This window comes from Punctularia strigosozonata (assembly GCF_000264995.1).
Source record: "Punctularia strigosozonata HHB-11173 SS5 unplaced genomic scaffold PUNSTscaffold_6, whole genome shotgun sequence".
Taxonomy (NCBI): Eukaryota; Fungi; Basidiomycota; class Agaricomycetes; order Corticiales; family Punctulariaceae; genus Punctularia; species Punctularia strigosozonata.
Window position 1 is genome coordinate 1,621,606 of NW_006767438.1, and position 18,265 is coordinate 1,639,870.

At 52.5% G+C, this 18,265-nt stretch overlaps 9 protein-coding genes across 9 annotated transcripts; 3 read left to right on the forward strand and 6 right to left on the reverse strand.

Moving 5' to 3' along the window:
• Window positions 1-212: 212 nt before the first annotated feature.
• On the forward strand, window positions 213-2,295 carry PUNSTDRAFT_67619 (iron permease; the record flags this gene model as incomplete). The annotated part of the gene is made up of 10 exons (XM_007383852.1): window positions 213-347; window positions 398-629; window positions 684-789; window positions 837-854; window positions 906-1,076; window positions 1,130-1,298; window positions 1,350-1,390; window positions 1,445-1,491; window positions 1,548-1,912; window positions 1,966-2,295. 10 exons carry the CDS (start codon window positions 213-215, stop codon window positions 2,293-2,295), a joined length of 1,614 nt encoding a protein of 537 aa, XP_007383914.1.
• An 87-nt stretch (window positions 2,296-2,382) lies between these two features.
• On the reverse strand, window positions 2,383-3,327 carry PUNSTDRAFT_134381 (uncharacterized protein; the record flags this gene model as incomplete). The annotated part of the gene is made up of 3 exons (XM_007383853.1): window positions 2,383-2,952; window positions 3,020-3,266; window positions 3,323-3,327. 3 exons carry the CDS (start codon window positions 3,325-3,327, stop codon window positions 2,383-2,385), a joined length of 822 nt encoding a protein of 273 aa, XP_007383915.1.
• A 1,505-nt stretch (window positions 3,328-4,832) lies between these two features.
• Window positions 4,833-5,641, reverse strand: PUNSTDRAFT_68019 (uncharacterized protein; the record flags this gene model as incomplete). The annotated part of the gene is made up of 2 exons (XM_007383854.1): window positions 4,833-5,415; window positions 5,478-5,641. The coding sequence occupies 2 exons, from the start codon at window positions 5,639-5,641 to the stop codon at window positions 4,833-4,835; spliced, it is 747 nt and encodes a 248-aa protein (XP_007383916.1).
• A 1,177-nt stretch (window positions 5,642-6,818) lies between these two features.
• On the reverse strand, window positions 6,819-8,683 carry PUNSTDRAFT_44620 (uncharacterized protein; the record flags this gene model as incomplete). Its single annotated transcript, XM_007383855.1, has 6 exons — window positions 6,819-7,220; window positions 7,365-7,697; window positions 8,197-8,355; window positions 8,401-8,522; window positions 8,574-8,613; window positions 8,663-8,683. 6 exons carry the CDS (start codon window positions 8,681-8,683, stop codon window positions 6,819-6,821), a joined length of 1,077 nt encoding a protein of 358 aa, XP_007383917.1.
• Window positions 8,684-9,499: 816 nt separating this feature from the next.
• Window positions 9,500-10,369, reverse strand: PUNSTDRAFT_113682 (indole-3-glycerol phosphate synthase; the record flags this gene model as incomplete). The annotated part of the gene is made up of 1 exon (XM_007383856.1): window positions 9,500-10,369. One exon carries the CDS (start codon window positions 10,367-10,369, stop codon window positions 9,500-9,502), a length of 870 nt encoding a protein of 289 aa, XP_007383918.1.
• Window positions 10,370-10,567: 198 nt separating this feature from the next.
• Window positions 10,568-11,871, forward strand: PUNSTDRAFT_143761 (aldo/keto reductase; the record flags this gene model as incomplete). The annotated part of the gene is made up of 8 exons (XM_007383857.1): window positions 10,568-10,632; window positions 10,688-10,781; window positions 10,845-10,857; window positions 10,918-10,996; window positions 11,052-11,167; window positions 11,235-11,524; window positions 11,585-11,644; window positions 11,698-11,871. 8 exons carry the CDS (start codon window positions 10,568-10,570, stop codon window positions 11,869-11,871), a joined length of 891 nt encoding a protein of 296 aa, XP_007383919.1.
• A 423-nt stretch (window positions 11,872-12,294) lies between these two features.
• Window positions 12,295-13,557, forward strand: PUNSTDRAFT_134386 (uncharacterized protein; the record flags this gene model as incomplete). Its single annotated transcript, XM_007383858.1, has 7 exons — window positions 12,295-12,315; window positions 12,386-12,425; window positions 12,488-12,597; window positions 12,653-12,811; window positions 12,870-12,948; window positions 13,005-13,315; window positions 13,372-13,557. 7 exons carry the CDS (start codon window positions 12,295-12,297, stop codon window positions 13,555-13,557), a joined length of 906 nt encoding a protein of 301 aa, XP_007383920.1.
• Window positions 13,558-14,064: 507 nt separating this feature from the next.
• On the reverse strand, window positions 14,065-15,752 carry PUNSTDRAFT_44623 (uncharacterized protein; the record flags this gene model as incomplete). The annotated part of the gene is made up of 11 exons (XM_007383859.1): window positions 14,065-14,292; window positions 14,343-14,481; window positions 14,532-14,572; window positions 14,641-14,708; window positions 14,758-14,777; window positions 14,833-14,865; window positions 14,920-14,960; window positions 15,188-15,346; window positions 15,397-15,533; window positions 15,580-15,633; window positions 15,656-15,752. The coding sequence occupies 11 exons, from the start codon at window positions 15,750-15,752 to the stop codon at window positions 14,065-14,067; spliced, it is 1,017 nt and encodes a 338-aa protein (XP_007383921.1).
• Window positions 15,753-16,549: 797 nt separating this feature from the next.
• PUNSTDRAFT_20201 (MFS general substrate transporter) lies at window positions 16,550-18,040 on the reverse strand (the record flags this gene model as incomplete). The annotated part of the gene is made up of 5 exons (XM_007383860.1): window positions 16,550-17,213; window positions 17,370-17,445; window positions 17,507-17,715; window positions 17,778-17,856; window positions 17,905-18,040. Coding segments are annotated over 5 exons (1,164 nt in total), but the record flags the coding sequence as incomplete, so codon positions are not given.
• Between the last annotated feature and the right edge of the window lie 225 nt (window positions 18,041-18,265).

The window sequence follows — 18,265 nt, forward strand, 5'->3', positions numbered from 1 at the left end:
ATGCCATCTCCAAGTCCGTCAGCTGTCCAGGTCCCTTAATCGTTTCAACCATCGTGTCCTGCGCACATACGCACCGGCCCTCACACGACGCCTCCATCATGGACGAAGCGCAGGGATCCGTGGCAATGCTCAAACAACAAAGGTATCCCAACCTTCCTAGATTTGAAGTGCAAGTGGCTCACTGCATCGTCTTCCACAGTCCTGGTGGTGACATGTCGTCTAAAGATCTACTACCCGTATCGGAGGCGGAGGTACCTGGCGCACCGACCAGTAGATCTCGTGGTGCCGCATTTTGGATGTCCTTCGTCGCCACGCTCCTCGTCGACATCCTCTTCGCATTGGACCTCGTACATGTCGATCATTCGCAGCCCATCGCGTGCTCATAATGATTTTTCAGACCGCCGTTGGAACCGTTCTCCCTACCATCATCGAGCATCTCAAAGGAAGCGACTTCATATGGGCAGGGAGCGCCTACACCGTATCTTCAACCGCAATCTTACCCGTTGTCGGAGGGCTCGCGTCGATCTTTGGCAGGAAACCCACCATGTTGTCCTTCCTTGTCTTCTTCTTTCTCGGTTCCGGTATTTGTGCTGGGTCGCGCAATCTCAACATGTTCATCGCAGGACGAGGTTAGTACCAATGCACTCCGGTATCTGCACATGAACGTGCTGAACGCGGACCAGTGATTCAGGGACTCGGTGGTGGAGGTGCTTTGGCCACAACGGTCATCATTTATGCCGATCTTATCCCCCTAGCGGAAAGAGGCACGTTTCTTGGCTACCAGGCTGTGTGAGTTCTGCGGCCTCTCCTTTTGGTGCAAGCTGACTCGGAGATAGAGCATGGGCAACGGCGTGGTGAACTTGAACCAAGGCTGCGTACATTTACAATGCTCACATCATTATTAGCTGCATTGGCCCGATCGTAGGTGGAGCCCTGGCGAGCGCAGGCGCCTGGAGGTACCTGTTTTGGATCAATTTGCCATTATCAGGGATTGCCGGGGGCATAATCGCCCTGTATCTTCGCGTCCACACCCCGCGAGACTCTTTTACCAGCAAGATAGTTCGAATGGACTGGCCGTACGTCTTGTCCATTTCAGGAAACGTCTGAATGATCTTGACACGTATTGCAGAGGTAACATCATGTTCGTCGGGTCGACGACATCCGTCCTCCTTGCGTTGACATGGGCCGGACAGCAATTCCGGTGGGCCTCATTCCATGTTCTCGTTCCGCTGTGCATCGGGTTTGCGGGAATATTCGCTTTCTTCGCACTTGAAAGATGGGTCGTTCGGGAACCGACTGTGAGGACGAATTACTCTACATCACTGCAGCAACCTAATGCATCTGGTCAGGTCCCTTGGTACGCACTTTCGAATCGAACGTCGCTCAGTGGGTAGGTTACACGTTCTGCTTCGACTTTTTGCCATGCTCAATGCCTTGCGATCAGTTATATGGGCACATTCTTCCATGGGATGACATCCATGGCCGTCATATGTGAGCCTTCCATGCACGCGCGAATCGTAAAACGAGACCCATCCCGAGTCGTATAGTCTATCTGCCTGCCTATCTCCAGGCTTGCAAGGGGGACTCGGCCATACGTTCGGGTGTTAACATCATGGCCCTCGCAGTCGCGATTCCGTTCACCGCCATCATCATGGGAGTCTCAGTGCGCGTGTTCAAGCGATACCGCCCCCAGAACGTCTTCGGATGGGTGTTCTCCATAGCAGGCTTCGGCGCGCTCTCGACCCTGACCGAGAACAGCGCGAAGTCCCACTACATCGGATTTCAGATCATCATTGGGATCGGGACCGGATGTATCTGGATCGCCACGCAATTCCCCATCCTGGCACCGTTGCCCCAGTCTAACAACGCGCATGCCCTCGCGTTCTTCACATGGACGCGCTTTTTTGCTCAGGTACGAGGTTGCCCTCACGCCCGACGTGCCATGATTTCTCAAGTTACTTGCAGAGTTGGGCCATCGTGATTGGCGGGAGCATACTCCAGAATCGCATTCATTCGCAATTGCCTCATGAGGTCCTCGCTCAGCTGCCACTGTCGTCGACCTCGATCTATGCTCTAATACCTCTTATCCACACGTTCGACGTGACTACTCAAGCGGTCATCAGACACGCGTTTGCTCGCAGCCTGCAGCTGTTATGGCGTGTGATGATAGGCATCTCAGGGCTGGGCTTTCTGTCTTGCCTTTTCATGCGAGAGGAGAAGATGCGGAAGGACATGGATGAGACGTGGGCTTTGAAGGAGAGTCGTTGGCGCGATGAGCCAGCCCGTCAGGAGTAAGGGCTTCGTAGCAGCATTGTGTTAATAAGTGTTGCACATCTTCATCGCTCCACGCACATTGCATTGAATTCGCCGCGTCCACGAGATCTACACTAAGCCAGGGATGAACTTGTACGGTACTCGATCTCTGTACGTGTTCCATTCCTCGCCGAACCGAGCCTTCAGTGCATCGTCCTCCACCCGTCCTCTCTTTACGACGCTCAGCAGGCTGAACGCGCTTAACACGTACCAGGTCCATAACCATGTCCCCCCAAGGGCTGTGCTGCTGAATCCGCTGTAGTTTGCGTATCCTTGAGGTGCGGAAACGCAGGTGATCGCTCCCACCATCATGAGTCCGACTGCGGTGTACGAAGGGTGGCGAACGAACGTGTACGGCCCGGAGGTGACGAGCTTATGAGTGGGCTTGATGGCCACCTCGTACGTGAAGAGCGGGCCAAGGGTGCGATAACACCACATCCGGAGCGCTCCAGAGGCGAACATGAGGGAGACGCCGAGTGCGAAGCGGAGAGAGATGGTGGAGAGAACGTCCAGGGAAGCGGCACGACTCGAGTCCTTGGGGAGCATCGCTGCCGCTACCGTCTGGGCATAGGGTGCGTCCGGAAAGCGCAGCGCGAGGATGGTGGCACACTCTGAAAGGAGGAAGAACATGACTGTCGTCTAGAGAAAAAAAAAAACAGGTCAACTCCCGCAGTTCTTCCGACGAACGTACACGTCGGGTTCCTACCTTGCTCGCCAGACTGAGGGCGTGGACCGTATACTCGAATAGCTGGCCCTTGTACACTTTATCGTCCTTCGTGGGGCGCGCGTTTGGGGCTCGCAAGCTGACGTAGTGCGCGCCTGTGGCGAGAGCAAGGATAACACATTTGGCGAGAGGGGATCGTGCTATCGGAGTGGTTGCAGCTAACATCGTGTCGAACAGCGAAGGGGGGCGGGTGGCGTTTCCAGCGTAGTCAAAGCAAGGTATGGGTAACCTATGTTCAAAATTTATATCAGCCACAAGCAGGAAACGTTTGACCGTTCCACTTACCTCATCCGGGAGGTATGCACTTCGACGTAACGCGGTCGCCCTCAATGCCGAGATCCACCTCCCATCCCCTTGATCGAATTGCAGGGCGCAGTAGATGCGCATGAGGAGAGGCAAATACGCACGCGATGATCTTCGACTCACAGGGCACCACGATAGGAAGGTGTTCCGTCGGCGGTGCACCGGAATCGCCAGCAACAGAATTTCGACCAGGTTTGGCACTTACCGCCAATGCTGATTCTATCGAATCTTCTGATGCTATACGTACGCCGTGTTGCACGCGCTATGAAACCCCGAGGTTGAACCATGGCGCTGCACAGTGTTTTGTCCCGTTCATCATTCATAGTAATACGCTCACGGATGTGATAACACGAAGTGGAATCACACCTGGGGTCACGGGAACGTGTTCAATGCTTCAACGTCGTTTCGTCGATCGGAAGGTACTGTTGCAGCGATGGTTTCAAACGCTGGCTGTTGGCTCGAAGGCCGGCCGCATGACGGAGACAAAAGCTCGAGGTAATGCGTGAGAATCCCCTTTCGCGTCCGCCGCTTCACATCGGTAACGTCGGAATATAGGACTGTGACTTCGGAACTTTGACTGATTTTACTGCACAGAAGCTGCAAACCGATCGACATCACTGCTGATTGAAGAAACAACTGACTGTACATACACGAGAGCGTCATTAAAACTAAGACTGTAGTTCGCCCCGCTTTGCAGTACTGTAAGAACCTCTTGAATGATGCAGCGCTCGGACAGCCATGATATCGATGTGAGCTGTTTTTACTACCACCCGGGAATACTTTATTCTGAAGCCGGGTGATCCGCACCGTCGACCCTCGAGCCGGTAAACACTGACCGTATGTCTCTGGTTAGCATTGATGATGCTGAGATTGCGGGATTCATTGGAGAGTCCATGTACGGACCCTCGCCTACTTTCAGAGCTAGTGATGGACCAACTTCTCCTCTGCGACTGAGTACAGACAGGTGCTGCAATATCAGTGACGCAATGGTTGCGAGCGGACATGGTCAAAATCAAAACAGAGGTTCGGAATCATATTCGCGGTCTGTGAAGGTCATCGGTATTCAGTTGCATATGGTACATGAATCCAGTTCTGTTTGCCATTCCAGACATCCCGTGACTTGTAGCACCAGAGCTGTGAGTCGTGCAGTGCAAGTAATCTCTAATCATACTTCTCCAGAAATTTTGTCATCCGAGGTTATGTCGATTGGTGAGGGCTACGAACCCAAAGAAAACAGGTCGTTAGCTATCGATTTCTCTCGGGCTACTGTCCATATACAACCTTTCTGTCGTCATCATCGTGAATACGGCTCATCTCCACTTGAACGTTAATCCCGCGCGGTTTGGAGACTGAAGAATTGATCGCGGTTGATCCCGACCCTTGCAAGCTGCTCGAAGTAAGCAATCCGGAGGAACCCCCCTTTCTGAGGGACCCGCGACCGTTAAGACTGAGATATGGGTCAACTTGGTTGTGAACGTAAGTCACCGACGACTCACAAGACAAGCAGACTGTTCGAGTAAAGCTTCGCATAGAAAAGCAGGATGCCCAGCCAGATTGCGTTGTTGGGCATTGAAACGATGCAGGCAAGCATGAGTATCGATGCGATGCTCGTAACCGCCCCTGTCTCGACAGTCCACAGAGTGAGCTTGTCAAGGACAAGCCTCGTATTGCGGAACCTGCTCCGTCTACGTCTCAAGAGGAGAATGAGGGACATCGCGTTGTAGGCGTCGAGCGCCATGGTGTTGGCAATTGCTAGGTTCGTGAGCCACCGGTACTGCTGAACAAAAACGGGGAGAAGTCTAGCTTTAAGTGATGTGGCTGCGAGTGCGACGGCAAGGGCGAGGCGGAAAACCGAGCAAGTCCAACCAGGAATAGCAAAGATAATCCTTGAGGACACGACATATATGCGCCATGCAAAGAACAATTGCACGGCACATCCAACGACGCCGGACAGTAAGACGCATGAAGCCAGGTCCCATGGGACGATCAACAGCTCGAGAACTTTGCCGAACCGTGTGATCGTGGCACCGTAGAGGTAGGACCAGCTCAAAGCTGTGTGCAGAGCTTCCACAAGCCTGAACAAAGGTATATTATCAGATACGTGATGATAGCCCGTACGCTAATCATGTCTCCATACCACACAAAGCCGACTAGTATCTTGATGTACGCCTTGTCGCGCTTGAAATGATCAGAAGCCAAATAAACGTATGTTTGCGTGGTCATAACACCGAATAGTACTGTGGAAATGAGAATTCCGATTTCCAGAGCACCAACGGATGTGTCAAGGGACAATGGCGCCATGTCTATATTATATGCTGAGTATACTCCGGCGAGGATATAGGTGTACAGAATCACCTGATATTGCCAATCTTTCCATGCTCGCAGCTGGATTGCAGAGATTCAAGGGGAGAGGCAATATTACAGAGAGGAAGGCGGATGATGCTCAATGTATGTACTGAGCGGTGAATCCTGTACCAGCGTCAAGATGGTTTTGTGGGTGACCTTTATAACGATGCAGTAATGGCAGTTTTCGTCACCACTAGATCGGTCATCAACCGCCGGTGATGAGTTCAAGGTTCGCAGTCCATGTGAGCACACACTATACTCGGAGCAGAAACTCGAATTCAGAAGGAAACGACTCTCTGCGGTACCTCCCGCGGCTCAATATGGCAGGAGGAAACCTCCGAATCGATCAGATCTGGTGCCGGTATTCGACCCGGACACTACTGATGATGATACCATGTCTATTGTTGAGTTGAATCGAGCGCCGTGGAAGGACAGCTTGTTGGCAAGGGTTAACAAGGACAGCATTCTGACTCCCCCCGTAAGCTATGTGCGCTGCACAGGAGGCATGGAATATTGAACTCCGCTTTGTTCCGGCATAATCTCCGCACGAATATGACCAATCGGGTGCGTTGATTTGGGGGAGTCGGAACTCGGCGCGAGGCACCCCCTTACTCATGTCTGTACTGACTACCGGGCAAACAACGACTCGGAGTACGTCACGCACAGGGACCGCAGTAAGATTCGAGGGGTCAGCGGTCAGGATTCATCACTAATCTCTGTCTCCGACGGGGTGCGCGTAAACGCTGCATGGCGAAGATGGTAGTGCCGCAGTGGGGCCCCGCTTGGTTGCAGATATCGCATTCGCCTCAGCCGACATCTTGACTGCGCATCCAATTCCGCGCAGACGGGCCATCAGCACCCAATACTCCCCCCTGCGAAACTGCTAAGCGCGATGCCCCAAAGCTCGTGGCAGTCAAAATTCGTGATTATTCCCGGGTCAAACCTGGTCATCCCTTGAGTGCATGCGGTGATATCAGATCATGCTGTCCAAGATCACGTCCCAATTCTTCGTGGTGATTAAATGCGGCGTCGCACACTTCCGAGTTCGTCACCTCGAATTGCGTCGGGCCCTACCTGCGCGAGGCGACGTCAGCCGAGGGTAGTCTTGATATAATATACAGAGACAATATGCTCACATGGCGACGCAGACTGTGGGGTCTTTGCCCATCTCCGCGAATGCGTTTATGAGCTCCTCCGGCATGGGGTTGAGGCGGCAAACATGCAGCTGGAAGTACGCGCCGACGGCGGCCTGATACTCAGTGGGGCTTATGGTTCCATCTTCCTCGTGTTTGCGAAGCGTGTCTTGGAGCTCCTGCGGCAAACCGGCGCGCATCTCAGCGAGCGCAACCAGAGCTCCATGCACGTCAGACTGTCGGCAAGGATGAGCCGCTTCAGGCCCGGAGTGTGGTCCACGGCGAGCCGGTCGCCTAGGATCCTGCCCAACGAGCCCCCAAGATTGGCGAAGTCGTCCTGCATGGCCAGCTTCACGATTGCGGAGCTTCATGCACGCGGACGAGGTAAGATCTGTGCTGCGCTTTGCGAACGTTCTTGCTCCCAGTCAAACATCTTGGGTATTCTAGACATATAGTCGTGATCGTCTTGATGCACAGAATGTTTGTCTCTTAGTTGTGCAGGGACATCAGACTAGACGTTCAGAATGTTAAGACTAATCTCATACAACTGCTTCTCGATTCCCGTCGTCAGCAATCGATCCTTCTTCCCGCCTACTACCCTTACTCTCCATAGCACCCAAACCCTCCACCCCTCCATCCAACTCAATCCCCTCCACCTCGCAGCCCTCTATCTCATCCTCCGGCGTCATCGGTCGGAAGCGTATGCGAGAGAGGACATGCTTCTTAGTGCTAGCGTTTGAGGACCACAGCGAGTGGGGCTGTCCCCCTGAGCTTCCTTCGCCGGATCTGGATAGGTAGGTAGATGCTGCGCGTGTTTGGCCGGAGACGGAGGTGATGCCTAGACCAATGCGAACTATTATCATGGAGAACACGAGGCCCTGGGTATGCCAGATAAATAAGCAGTCTTCATGTGCACAATATGAGGATGAACGACATACGACGATGGGTGAAATCTGTGAGGTATTGGCGTCAGGTTTGACCAACTCGTTTGGGTGAAAGCAACACTTGCCGCGTCCAAAAGAACATACTGGAACCACGATCCCCTCTTAAACAAGATCAACAGCGCAATAAGCGTTGCCGAGTACACCGCGCCGCTTTCAATGACAAGTAGTATGATCGGGCGTAATGTGATGCAAAGACGGGCGCGGTGGGTACGACGCGGGCCATGGTGTATATGATCCCGATCCCGGTCGCTGTGTGTGCTTGAGTGCCAGTGCGTTACAATGTAAAAAGAGGAAAGGGGTTGAACCTGTGCTTCCGCAGAGGAGGAAGAGTGGAAAGATGACGATGAGTTTCCGGTGCCCTGAGACAATGTAGCATCTGTCGAGCTGTAGCACGGTGAGTGTAAAGCTGATCTAGAAGGTAGACGGTACCTACTACGATGGCATCGCCGACAAGGGTTTGGGCGACGTATATAGTAGTGCCGAAAAGCTGTGTAAATTGCGAGAGCTCGTTGAAGAATGCTGCCGGTCCTCCAAGCGCGTCTCGGTGAATGATAAACGCTTGGATTATCCGTGTATAATTCACACATATGTGCTGACAAATTCAAGCCTCAATATCTCTGAGAGAGACAGTACTAACCATGGTAGCGAGAGTGAACATAACGATGACGATAGAGAGCGATTTTTTATTTCGTGGCTGGTCTGGTCGTCTCCTATGAAGCAAGACCCAGCATGTGAGAATGAAAACGACGGTGTATGCGCCTAAACAGAAATTAATGTATGGTATGTGCGTAAGAGCAGCACAAGACGTACCATACAGCAGAGTCTGAATGAATATCGACACGAGCTTGGCCTGTAGAGAACACGTTGAGCCAAGTACTAGAGCGGAGTCAAATACGTACCTCATCGGCCGCGAAAGCCATCTTGCGGGAAAGGGCGAGAAGGCGAGGAACCTGTCGCTGAGAGCGGAGCAGCAAGTCTTGTATAAACCATGCTGGATGAGGCTGTCGGTGACAAAAATTCCCCGTTCCGAATCCACTGGATCATGAAATGTACGGGAAGAAGACAGGTATACCGCATACCCCAAATTTCAAGGCTGGATAGCAGGACGCGTGGGATTGGGAATCTTGCTTCCGATGAGGTGAGAGTCTCTGAGTAGGTAGAAGCCAAGCTGTCCGCCACCTGCTGTCGGTGTGCCCGATCTGTCGTTCCCAGAAGACCAGAATAGGGTGTACGAAACTTAGAAGACAAAAATACCGGATACCGCAATTCTCAGAGCGGGACCGGCGGCAAGAGTGTCTAACTATATGCCAAGCTGTCCTCGCACCACCTGTCGTTGGTGCCCAACCTACCCCGTTCTCAAACCAAGGCATCAAGAAGCTATTCAGGAATTACCGCAGGAATCCTGTATACCCCAATTCCGGTCCGAGCCGGACACCACCGCGTACACGGCGAGTACCAAGAAAACTGAGACGAGTTCTTCAGAACTGCAGTCGAACGAACCCGTGTCGGTCTCCTGTGCCACGATACGCCCAGCGCTACCTCTCCATACGTGAGAATGGCTCTGCTTCGTTCAATATTAACCGCACAAAGGAGATACAGCCTAGCTTCTATTGGACATCAGCACGCTGCGGCACACGGAGCAAATGGGAACACATCGATGTGTCGTTCTGATAGTGACTGTAACCGCGTACAATTCGCCGGTATATACAGAACGCGCCTCCCTTCCGATTACAAAGTTATGCATCCGTCGGCCAGTCGAGCAGCTGTCTGATGAACTCGGCCGTGTTCTCCGCCTTCATGAGAGCCTCCCCAACCAATACGGCATGCACGCCCTGCTCCTTGTACACGCTCACGTCCTTCTGGTCCGAAATACCGCTAAGTGCGCAGAACACGACCTCGCGCCCCTTGACCATGTCGACGAGGCGGCTCGTCGTTCCCATGTCGACGTTGAAATCATGTAGGTTCCGGTTGTTCACACCGATCACCTTCGCGCCAAGCGCGAGAGCTCGCTGCATCTCGTCCGCATTGTTGACCTCCACAAGCGGCTCCATCCCAAGCGAGAGCGAGTATGCGTACAGGCGCTCGAGTATCTCGGGCGCGAGCATGGCGACAATGAGGAGGACGGTGTCAGCGCCCCATAGGCGTGCCTCGGCGATCTGATACTCGGAAAAGATGAATTCCTTCCGCAGAAGCGCGGGCCTGTCGGGCCCTAGGTCGTCGACAGCCTGCCGGGCAAGGCGGAGGTCGAGGAGAGATCCCTTGAACCATTTAGGCTCTGTCAGAACCGAGATGACGCTCGCGCCCGCTTGGGCGTACGCACGCGCCTGGCGCGGCGCATTCGCAGAGAGCGCGATGTCACCTTTGCTCGGGCTCGCGCGCTTGATCTCTGCCATGAGAGAGAGACCCGGGTTGGATGAGGATGTGGATGGGTTGCGCTTGAGGCGGGGGATGAGAGGGATGAGGGACGGCGCGAGGCCCATGGCAAGGTAAGCGTCAAGGTCAGCGGAGGAGGTGCCAGGCGTGGCTTGCGCGGCGGCGACGTCTTGTTGACGCTGCGCGTAGATTTTTTCGAGAATGGTGGGCACTTTTCCCTGCGGCGAAGCCATGGTGGTCTGCAGTAAGGTTATGACAACTGGCAAGGATGTGGATGGAGACTCAGAGAGGCAGTTATATCGTGTCGGAGTCGAAACGTGAATCGGAGATGACGAGATGACTGCATTTCCACGTGACGATCTTCTTAAGACGCCGGCGGTAGCTTTTATGTAAGCCTGTTGCCCTCAGCTCTCTGACCGAGACCGTGCAGTATGTCCGAGCAGATACTCGGATTTCGGCTCAACAATGGTCTGCTCATGCCTGCGATTGGCATAGGGTATGTCTATCACATCACTATTTCCTCTGAGCTCATCGTAAATATGTGTATTCAGATGTTGGATGGGCATTCCCTTCGCTGGCGAAGGCGATCACGTCACTGAGATGGTCAAAAAAGCACTCGCTACAGGTTATCGGCACATTGATACGGTTCGTCTCTTCGCGCTTTTCCCTTCGAGTCGATATCCGACCCTGAGTCTCGCTTCTACGCAGGCTGCAAATTACGGTAAGCATACTTAGCCATTTCGGCGTGCTTACCCCTGATTGTCTTCGACTGAAATTGTAGGTAACGAGCGATCCGTAGGCCGCGCACTGCGCGAATCGGGTGTTGCGCGCGGTGATATCTGGATTACCACCAAGCTCGAGTACGTGTTCGTTGCAATCCTCCTTGGCCGATCAAGTGATACAGTCTTCAAACAGCCATAAGGATCATGGTCGAGTTGCGCAGGCGCTAGACGACAGCCTTGCAAAGCTCGGGGTCGATTACGTAGACCTCTATCTCGTTCACTGGCCTCTTGCCGTAGATCCAGACACAGGTTTGCTCCTAGCTCATTATCTATGCCAATCGCTGAATACCGGTGCCTCTGTGTGGGAAATCAACAGGACGAACACTACAGCCAGACGAACACCCCACTATTGCCGACACATGGGCGCAGATGGAAACCCTCCTCCTCACAGGCAAAACACGTACCATAGGTGTATCCAATTTCAGCATCAGAACCCTTTCCATTCTCCTCGCAACCCATACCAAGATCACGCCTGCCGTGAACCAAGTCGAGATGCACCCGTACCTCCCGCAGCACGCTCTGCGCGCATTCTGCATAGAGCGAGGTATACATCTCACCGCGTACTCGCCTTTAGGTAAGAATGAGCTCAAGGAAGAGGAGGTGCTGGTACGGATTGCGGAGGGGAGGGGAAGCGTGCCAAGGGTTGTGCTAAGCTGGGCGGTGCAGCGCGGAACGAGTGTCGTGCCGAAGACGTCGCACGAGGAGAGAATGAGGGAGAACTTGCAGGTGAGCGAGCGTGGCATTTTTGTCGGGCTTTGAGAAGCTTAATGATGTTGTAGTTCTTAGAGTTGAGCTCCGAGGAGATGGAAGCCATAGACGGGCTGCACACAATGAGTTCGGGGAAGCACAGGAGTGTGTGCAAGTTCCATTCAACCGAATTCGGCGGGTCGTGCTTCGGTTGGACGTATGCTCAGCTCGGGTGGAACATGACTGTGGGGGGCGTAGCTAACTGAGTGCAAACGATGGCGTGAATCGGTAGATTGCACCGATACGGCCGAAGGACTCGTGGTATGTAGGTGCGTGTATGGGCTTTGCGCACAGACTGATGTGGATGAGAAAAAGAATCTATGAAGGCAGTCCACCGGATAGATCACGTCCGCTTCAAATTTAGCGTCCCACCGTGACTACTCGTTTGTTGGCCACCTATACGTTGCGTGCGCTCGTGCCGTTTCTGAAGCCAATGCCGTTCTACAGCCCGTGCATCAACGCGTAGTCATGTTCTTGGAGAGGCGTGGGCGAAGCGTCTCAGAAGGGGAAGAAGTGCGCCCGCTGTGAACTAGCTCTCCGACGGGCCGCCGATTGGTCCCTCTCACGGTACGATAAGATACAAAACTTGGGACACCATTGCAGCTGAGTGAGAGCGCCGACTTCGCGCGATGCCGTTTCCACCACAGGAGGTGAGCGCTGCCCCTAGGCTTGGCGCGTGCCTTCCATAGTCTGACTTGATACCATCTGCACCGACTATAGTCTAAACTGGTTTCCATCTTTTGCCAGTCGGTTCTCTATGGTGCGTGGTCCATTCGAGTTCGTGGCATAGCCAGTGTTCCAAGTTACTTATCTGTCGGCCAGGGGCCTACACCATGTTGTTCGTCCTAACGACATGGATGCTGATCACCCGTCGACCTTTGCGCAAGCCCATGCTGTTTGTCTCGACGCTGATGTGGGTTGTGGCTACGATGGTAAGGTCATCTCATTCATATTCCATATCTCTGCAACTCGGCGTACCGACTGTAGCATGTCGCAACAAACTTTACGAGGATCATCAAGGCATTCATCACCTTCTCTGACGCACCCGGAGGGCCCGCTGCATTCTTCAACAGGTTCTCAGAATTCACACAGATGTTCGGGAGCACGCTCTACGTCCTGCAGACTTTGATCGGTGATTCGATGGTGGTGCGCCGTCCGATTACTCGGCGGCACTCACATGACGCTAACATGACTGCGGCGCCAGCTTTACCGATGCTATCTGGCCTGGGAGCGTAAATTCACCGTCATCGCCTTCCCTCTCCTTTGTCTCTTCGGAAGCACCGGTAAACTTTCACATTCATCACCCCAAGCCCCGCAATCTCATGCACGTTGCGCATAGCGACAGGCATTGGCATCCTATATTCTTTCGACCGCGTTAACCCCGAAGCCAACATCTTCGTCCACCAGCTCTCCCAATGGATCACCGCCTTCTTCTCCATGACCTTCGCCACCAACGTCCTTTGTACAGTGCTTGTCGCATTCCGCGTCTACCGTCTTAACCGAAAACAGCTTATCGGCGCCCGCGCGCGCCATCTGCGTCCACTCCTGCTTATCGTCGTCGAGTCCGGTGCTGTATACAGCGCGTGGTTGATGGCACTTCTCATACTTTATAACACCGACTCCTGGTTCCAGTACGTGGTGCTCGACTCGGTAAGTCTCTCTTCCCGTACTCCATCCGTCGAAGTCTTAGCTTCGGCTTAACACAGGTCTCGCCTATCGTCGGCATCGTGTTCTCTGTCATTATCCTCCGCATCGCCATCGGCGTGACCTCGGAGGAGGGAGAGACGGCGCTCCTGGGCTCGCCCGGTGGGCAGTTGTTCTCCATGGGGCGCCTGCCCTCGCGGGGTGGCACGCATCAGCCCAAGACTGGAGACGAGGATGCGTCAGTTTAGGTATGAAAAAATATCGGGAAATAAAGAGACATACGTCGAAGAAAGAGGTTGTATGATAGTGCAATGGCTAGTGCATCGCGGTGGCAGATATATCCTCCTCGGTCAAGTTCGTGTCGTTGAAGCCTTCGCCGATATTTCTTCCCATCTTCTCGTCTCACCGCTCCACACTTTATAAGGGTATAGCCTCGCAGCCGTAGTTAGACTTTTTGTGAACATAGCATGGTCTGTACCCCATGTTCGATGTGCACAAAGCCCGGAGAACCAAATCGGGGATTGAACTGATAAGCACAGTCGGAGGTAACACTTCGACGCTTTACCTGACGGAAATGATCTTGCTTGTAATCCGCATCGTCGAGAATCCTTGCATACATATGATCACCACGCCGGTGTCAGCATCAAATGTCAGAGTATCGAAGAGCGAATTCGGTATGTAGCTATTTATTTCAATCCTCGGTCCGGTACCATGCACATGGCCTGGTAGATAACATTCCAGTAGCTGGATCAGAGTTACACACCATCTATGCCCTTATTCTTATCGCCATCAATCCAAGATGCAGCGCTCTCGCTCTTATGGGCTGCCCGTGTTTCCATGTCCGTCTCTTGTGTGATGCGAACCTCCATCGGATATAAGCATTCCGCAGGTGGGCGTGACACGCGCGAATGAAATATTGTCGGTGCTTGTAATCCTGTGGCACTTAGGCCTATGCGAACCATGATCAAGCCGTACGCAATTCCCTAAGACCTTTGTTAGCGTATGGTCACGGGTGTCGATGTTATGAGCTTACGATCATGGGACTAAGCTGAATTCTCGTGATCAATAAGTTGCGTTGTATGTACGGAATAAACTTGAATACCATAGTGGCTGAACTAAACTGCACATTCGATCTTGCTGCGAAGGCCAACAATGTCACGAGATTGAGAACCCTGGGGCATTCCGGTAAGCAGCAAGATTCGACGGAATGCATCGGACCCACCCAAGAATGACGGCACTCTCGATTGCCACTGGTATCATCGGCTATGAGTCGTTTGTAAGTCGCTGAGCATGATATGGATTACTAGCTAGTTGCGGCTGGGATGACCTACAGACAGCTCGGCGGTGGTGAACCCTCTCATATCACGGTCTCTCTTGACAATGCGATAGGTTATCAAAGCTAGATTCCCGCATCAGACCTGGGCGAAGCTTTCTTTGCTTCCTCCTACCTGCTTGCATGATGTTTGTACTACAATTGTAAGCTCATACACCTTACATATTTCCCAATAAAGCTTGAGGCTCACCTGAGTCCGAGAACTAGTGCACTAACAATCCACCTGAGACGCAGCATGTCAATGGCCAACCTTGTATTTGGTCCCAAATATGCGCACCGTCCGGTCAAACTCGCAAATACGTCTTCTCCCGGCCTGACCTGCGAGAACGCTATTGCAACCCCGAACCCACTGACTGTGAGCCATATGTCAGATGGTTAAATCGGAACTAGTCTCGACTGCTTGCCCATGAGGCCTACTGTCGCTAACGCGGGTCCGATTATTGCAATTATCCTTCCACCCCAGATTGAATAGACACGGTATGTCTGTAGCGCACGGAAGAACTTGGTATTACAGCCTGGACAGAACTCTGGTAGACTTCGCTCACAAGAATTATATCCATGAGCACCGCTTCCGTGATAACAACGGCTTGCTTGGCTACGTTCCTAGGATTCCATATCTCTGCTAGAAACAGCGTAGATCCATCCGATTGGTGGCGATACATAATAAAAGTGGTCCATATCCTGGACAGGTCAATGATCCAGTGCTTTTATGGAAAATGAGAGCCGCTTCAACAGATTTCAGACCACAACTAACCGCCGTTGATAACAGGATGAAGAGTGAAGTCATAGCCAGGAGAGCATGTCTCATCCTTGCATTAGCTCCGTACTCCAGCTTCCTTTTGGGTGACACCAGAAGAGCCATTGTTGCGAGCATAAGGGTCATAGCACACCCTGAAAATTATCAGAGAGAATCATTCTATGACTGATATGCACGGACCGTATAAGATTGACTCTCCAATAAATCCAGCAAGCTCAGCCTCGTCGATACTAACTGGAGCCATATCAATCAATACTTTGAGCCGGAAGGTCAAGGCTTCGCGCGTAACTGCAGGCAAATAATCCGAGTATAAGTACTTCTGATCCAGGACAGCAATAATCCTCTGTGACCATGGTTGTCCGAACGCAGTCCCATGGCGGCTGCGAGAGAGACTCCAATTGAACCGTAGATGTCTCCACAACACGTTCACCGCCGTTTTATCTCACGCTTCTTCAATCAGCGCCGGAAGACCAGCATCTCCCCAAAATCTGACATCTCGCAACTCTGATCTTCCGATGTATCAAATGCAGCCGGAACCGGGAATCATAGCAGCGCTGCGCACGCCCGCGCCCTGTACATGTAGCCATTCGTACACTTCAAGGTGCGGGGCATCACCACTTTATATCTGTATGCAACTCACGAGGGAGCTATTCTCAAGATATATTTCCAGGAAACAGAGCAATCTCCAGCACCAAAACAGACGTCATGCATGGCAAAGCGTGCACGCTTGCATAGTTGAGCTAAGCTGTCCGTATATTCTCTGAGGCTCTGAACATGGTGATCGTACGAGAGAAATAGTACAGAGGTATTTACTGACACACAGCTCGTCATCCGAGCAGTTAGAATCATATCAGGGGGAATCGATCACCGCAAGAATTATTCCCTGCTGTTCTTCTCCATCGGAAATGGACTTGACATCCTTATCCTCGACCGAATCTCGTCCAAACGTCGAGATGGGCCAAATCTCCTTCATGAAAAATGTGGGAATGGCCGCTAAAGCAAGCCAAAGAGCAACACCGAGAAAAATCCACCGATAGCCATTGCTATAAATGTGCCGTACGGTATGTATATCGCTGGATTCTAGCGTCGGGAGTACGATATCCGGTGATTTCATGATGGCCTCGATGATATCGCTGCTGAGGGTGGTATCCTCTTGCAACCTACGCCGGACATATGAGTTCAGGATTGTCGAAGAAGACGCAATCCCGAGAAGAGCGCCGAGCATCCTTGAGGTAGAAAGAATCCCAAGGGCGGGTGGGACATCTTGAGGTGGAATAGGGTATTGAAAGGTGACGGTGGTAACGGTAATTGCTAGCCCAAGAGAAGTGCCAAGTATGACTTCGAATCCATACTGCTCCCCGAACCGAGTCGGGAAAGCAAGTAGGTTCAGTAGGCCACCGGCAACGGCAGCTAGAGCGACTGTCGTACAGAGCAGAGGCATATAGGAGTGCGTTTTGGAGATAATGACTGCTGTGGGTGCGCTGAGAAAACCGCAAGTGAACAGCATGGGAAGCATGCGAACACCCGCGGTCTCGGCACTGAGAAGATCAACAACCTGCATCCTCTGTGTCAAGAACACGATCGTGCCGAAGAGACCGGCGCCCATGCCAATGGTGCATATCATGTTCAGGGGAATGTTTCGATGAATCCTGAACAGATATAACGGTACAATGGGCTCTTTTGACCGCATTTCAACGACGATGAGAAAGGGAATGAGAGCTATGGATACCAGGAGTGGCGCGAGGACGGTCCTTGACTTCCAGCTGAACTGTGGAAGTCCACCGAGCTGCAGCTGTTGAGGAATACATTTGAGTCTCGAGCTACAACAAGACTCTCATTGAAGAGGACTCACGGCGAGAGAGAACAGTAGGAGAACGCATAGCATCAGCGTGCCTCCTATCCAATCGATGCGCTGACGTATGATCCTCCATCTAAACGATCCGATAGGCGGCGCGTGCAGAGATAAATACAGCAGTAAGGCTGCAAATCCTCCGATTGGTAGATTGATCCAGAATATCCAGGACCACGATATGTTTGCGACAATAACTACGATCAATAAACCTATTAATCAATGTAGTTCCTGGAAATTTCCCGGAAATTAACATACCACCACCAATTATTGGACCCAGAACGGACGCCATGGCATACATCATAGGCGTGATGCCTATGTACTTTGCCATGACCTCCGGAGGCATCATAGTCATAATAGAAGTCGTCGAGCAGGACCACAGAGCCGACCCTCCAACACCTTGTAATGCTCGAAATACAATCAGTTCGTCCATGCTTCTTGCGCCAGCACATGCTCCGGAGAACGTCCTGCGAAGGAGAGACGTGCGAGTTGAATCATATTGTTAGCTTCGAATCAAAAATGAACTGACACAAATATTGCACACGATCCAAGGAGGACGTGCTTGGTGCCCAAAATGCCGCTGAGCTTTGCAAAGATAGGAAGAAATGCTGTTCGAAGAATGAGCAAGCAAATCAGGGTATCCTGCGAGGCCTTACCAACGTATGTGATCAAGTATCCGGTGATCAGCCAACTTGTCCGGTCGTAACTGTTGAACTGGGATCCGATGCGAGGTAATGCAACAGCAACTATGTTTTGATCAAATGGTTGAATGGGATAGATACAGACAGAAAGTACCAATGGTCGTGTCGAGCAGAGATATGAACGTCGAGAGAGCAAGACCGACGGCTGCCGCGATGCGGCGTTTGCCATACAAGTAGTAACGGGATGCGTCATGGAGTGTTGGAGAAGACGGGCCGATATCCTCTCCAGTGGCCATCTCGGTTGACTAGATAATGACGGAAAAGCTTGAGTTCGAGAAGAGGGATAAACAGGGGGGTGGGGGTGAGCAGCGTAGAA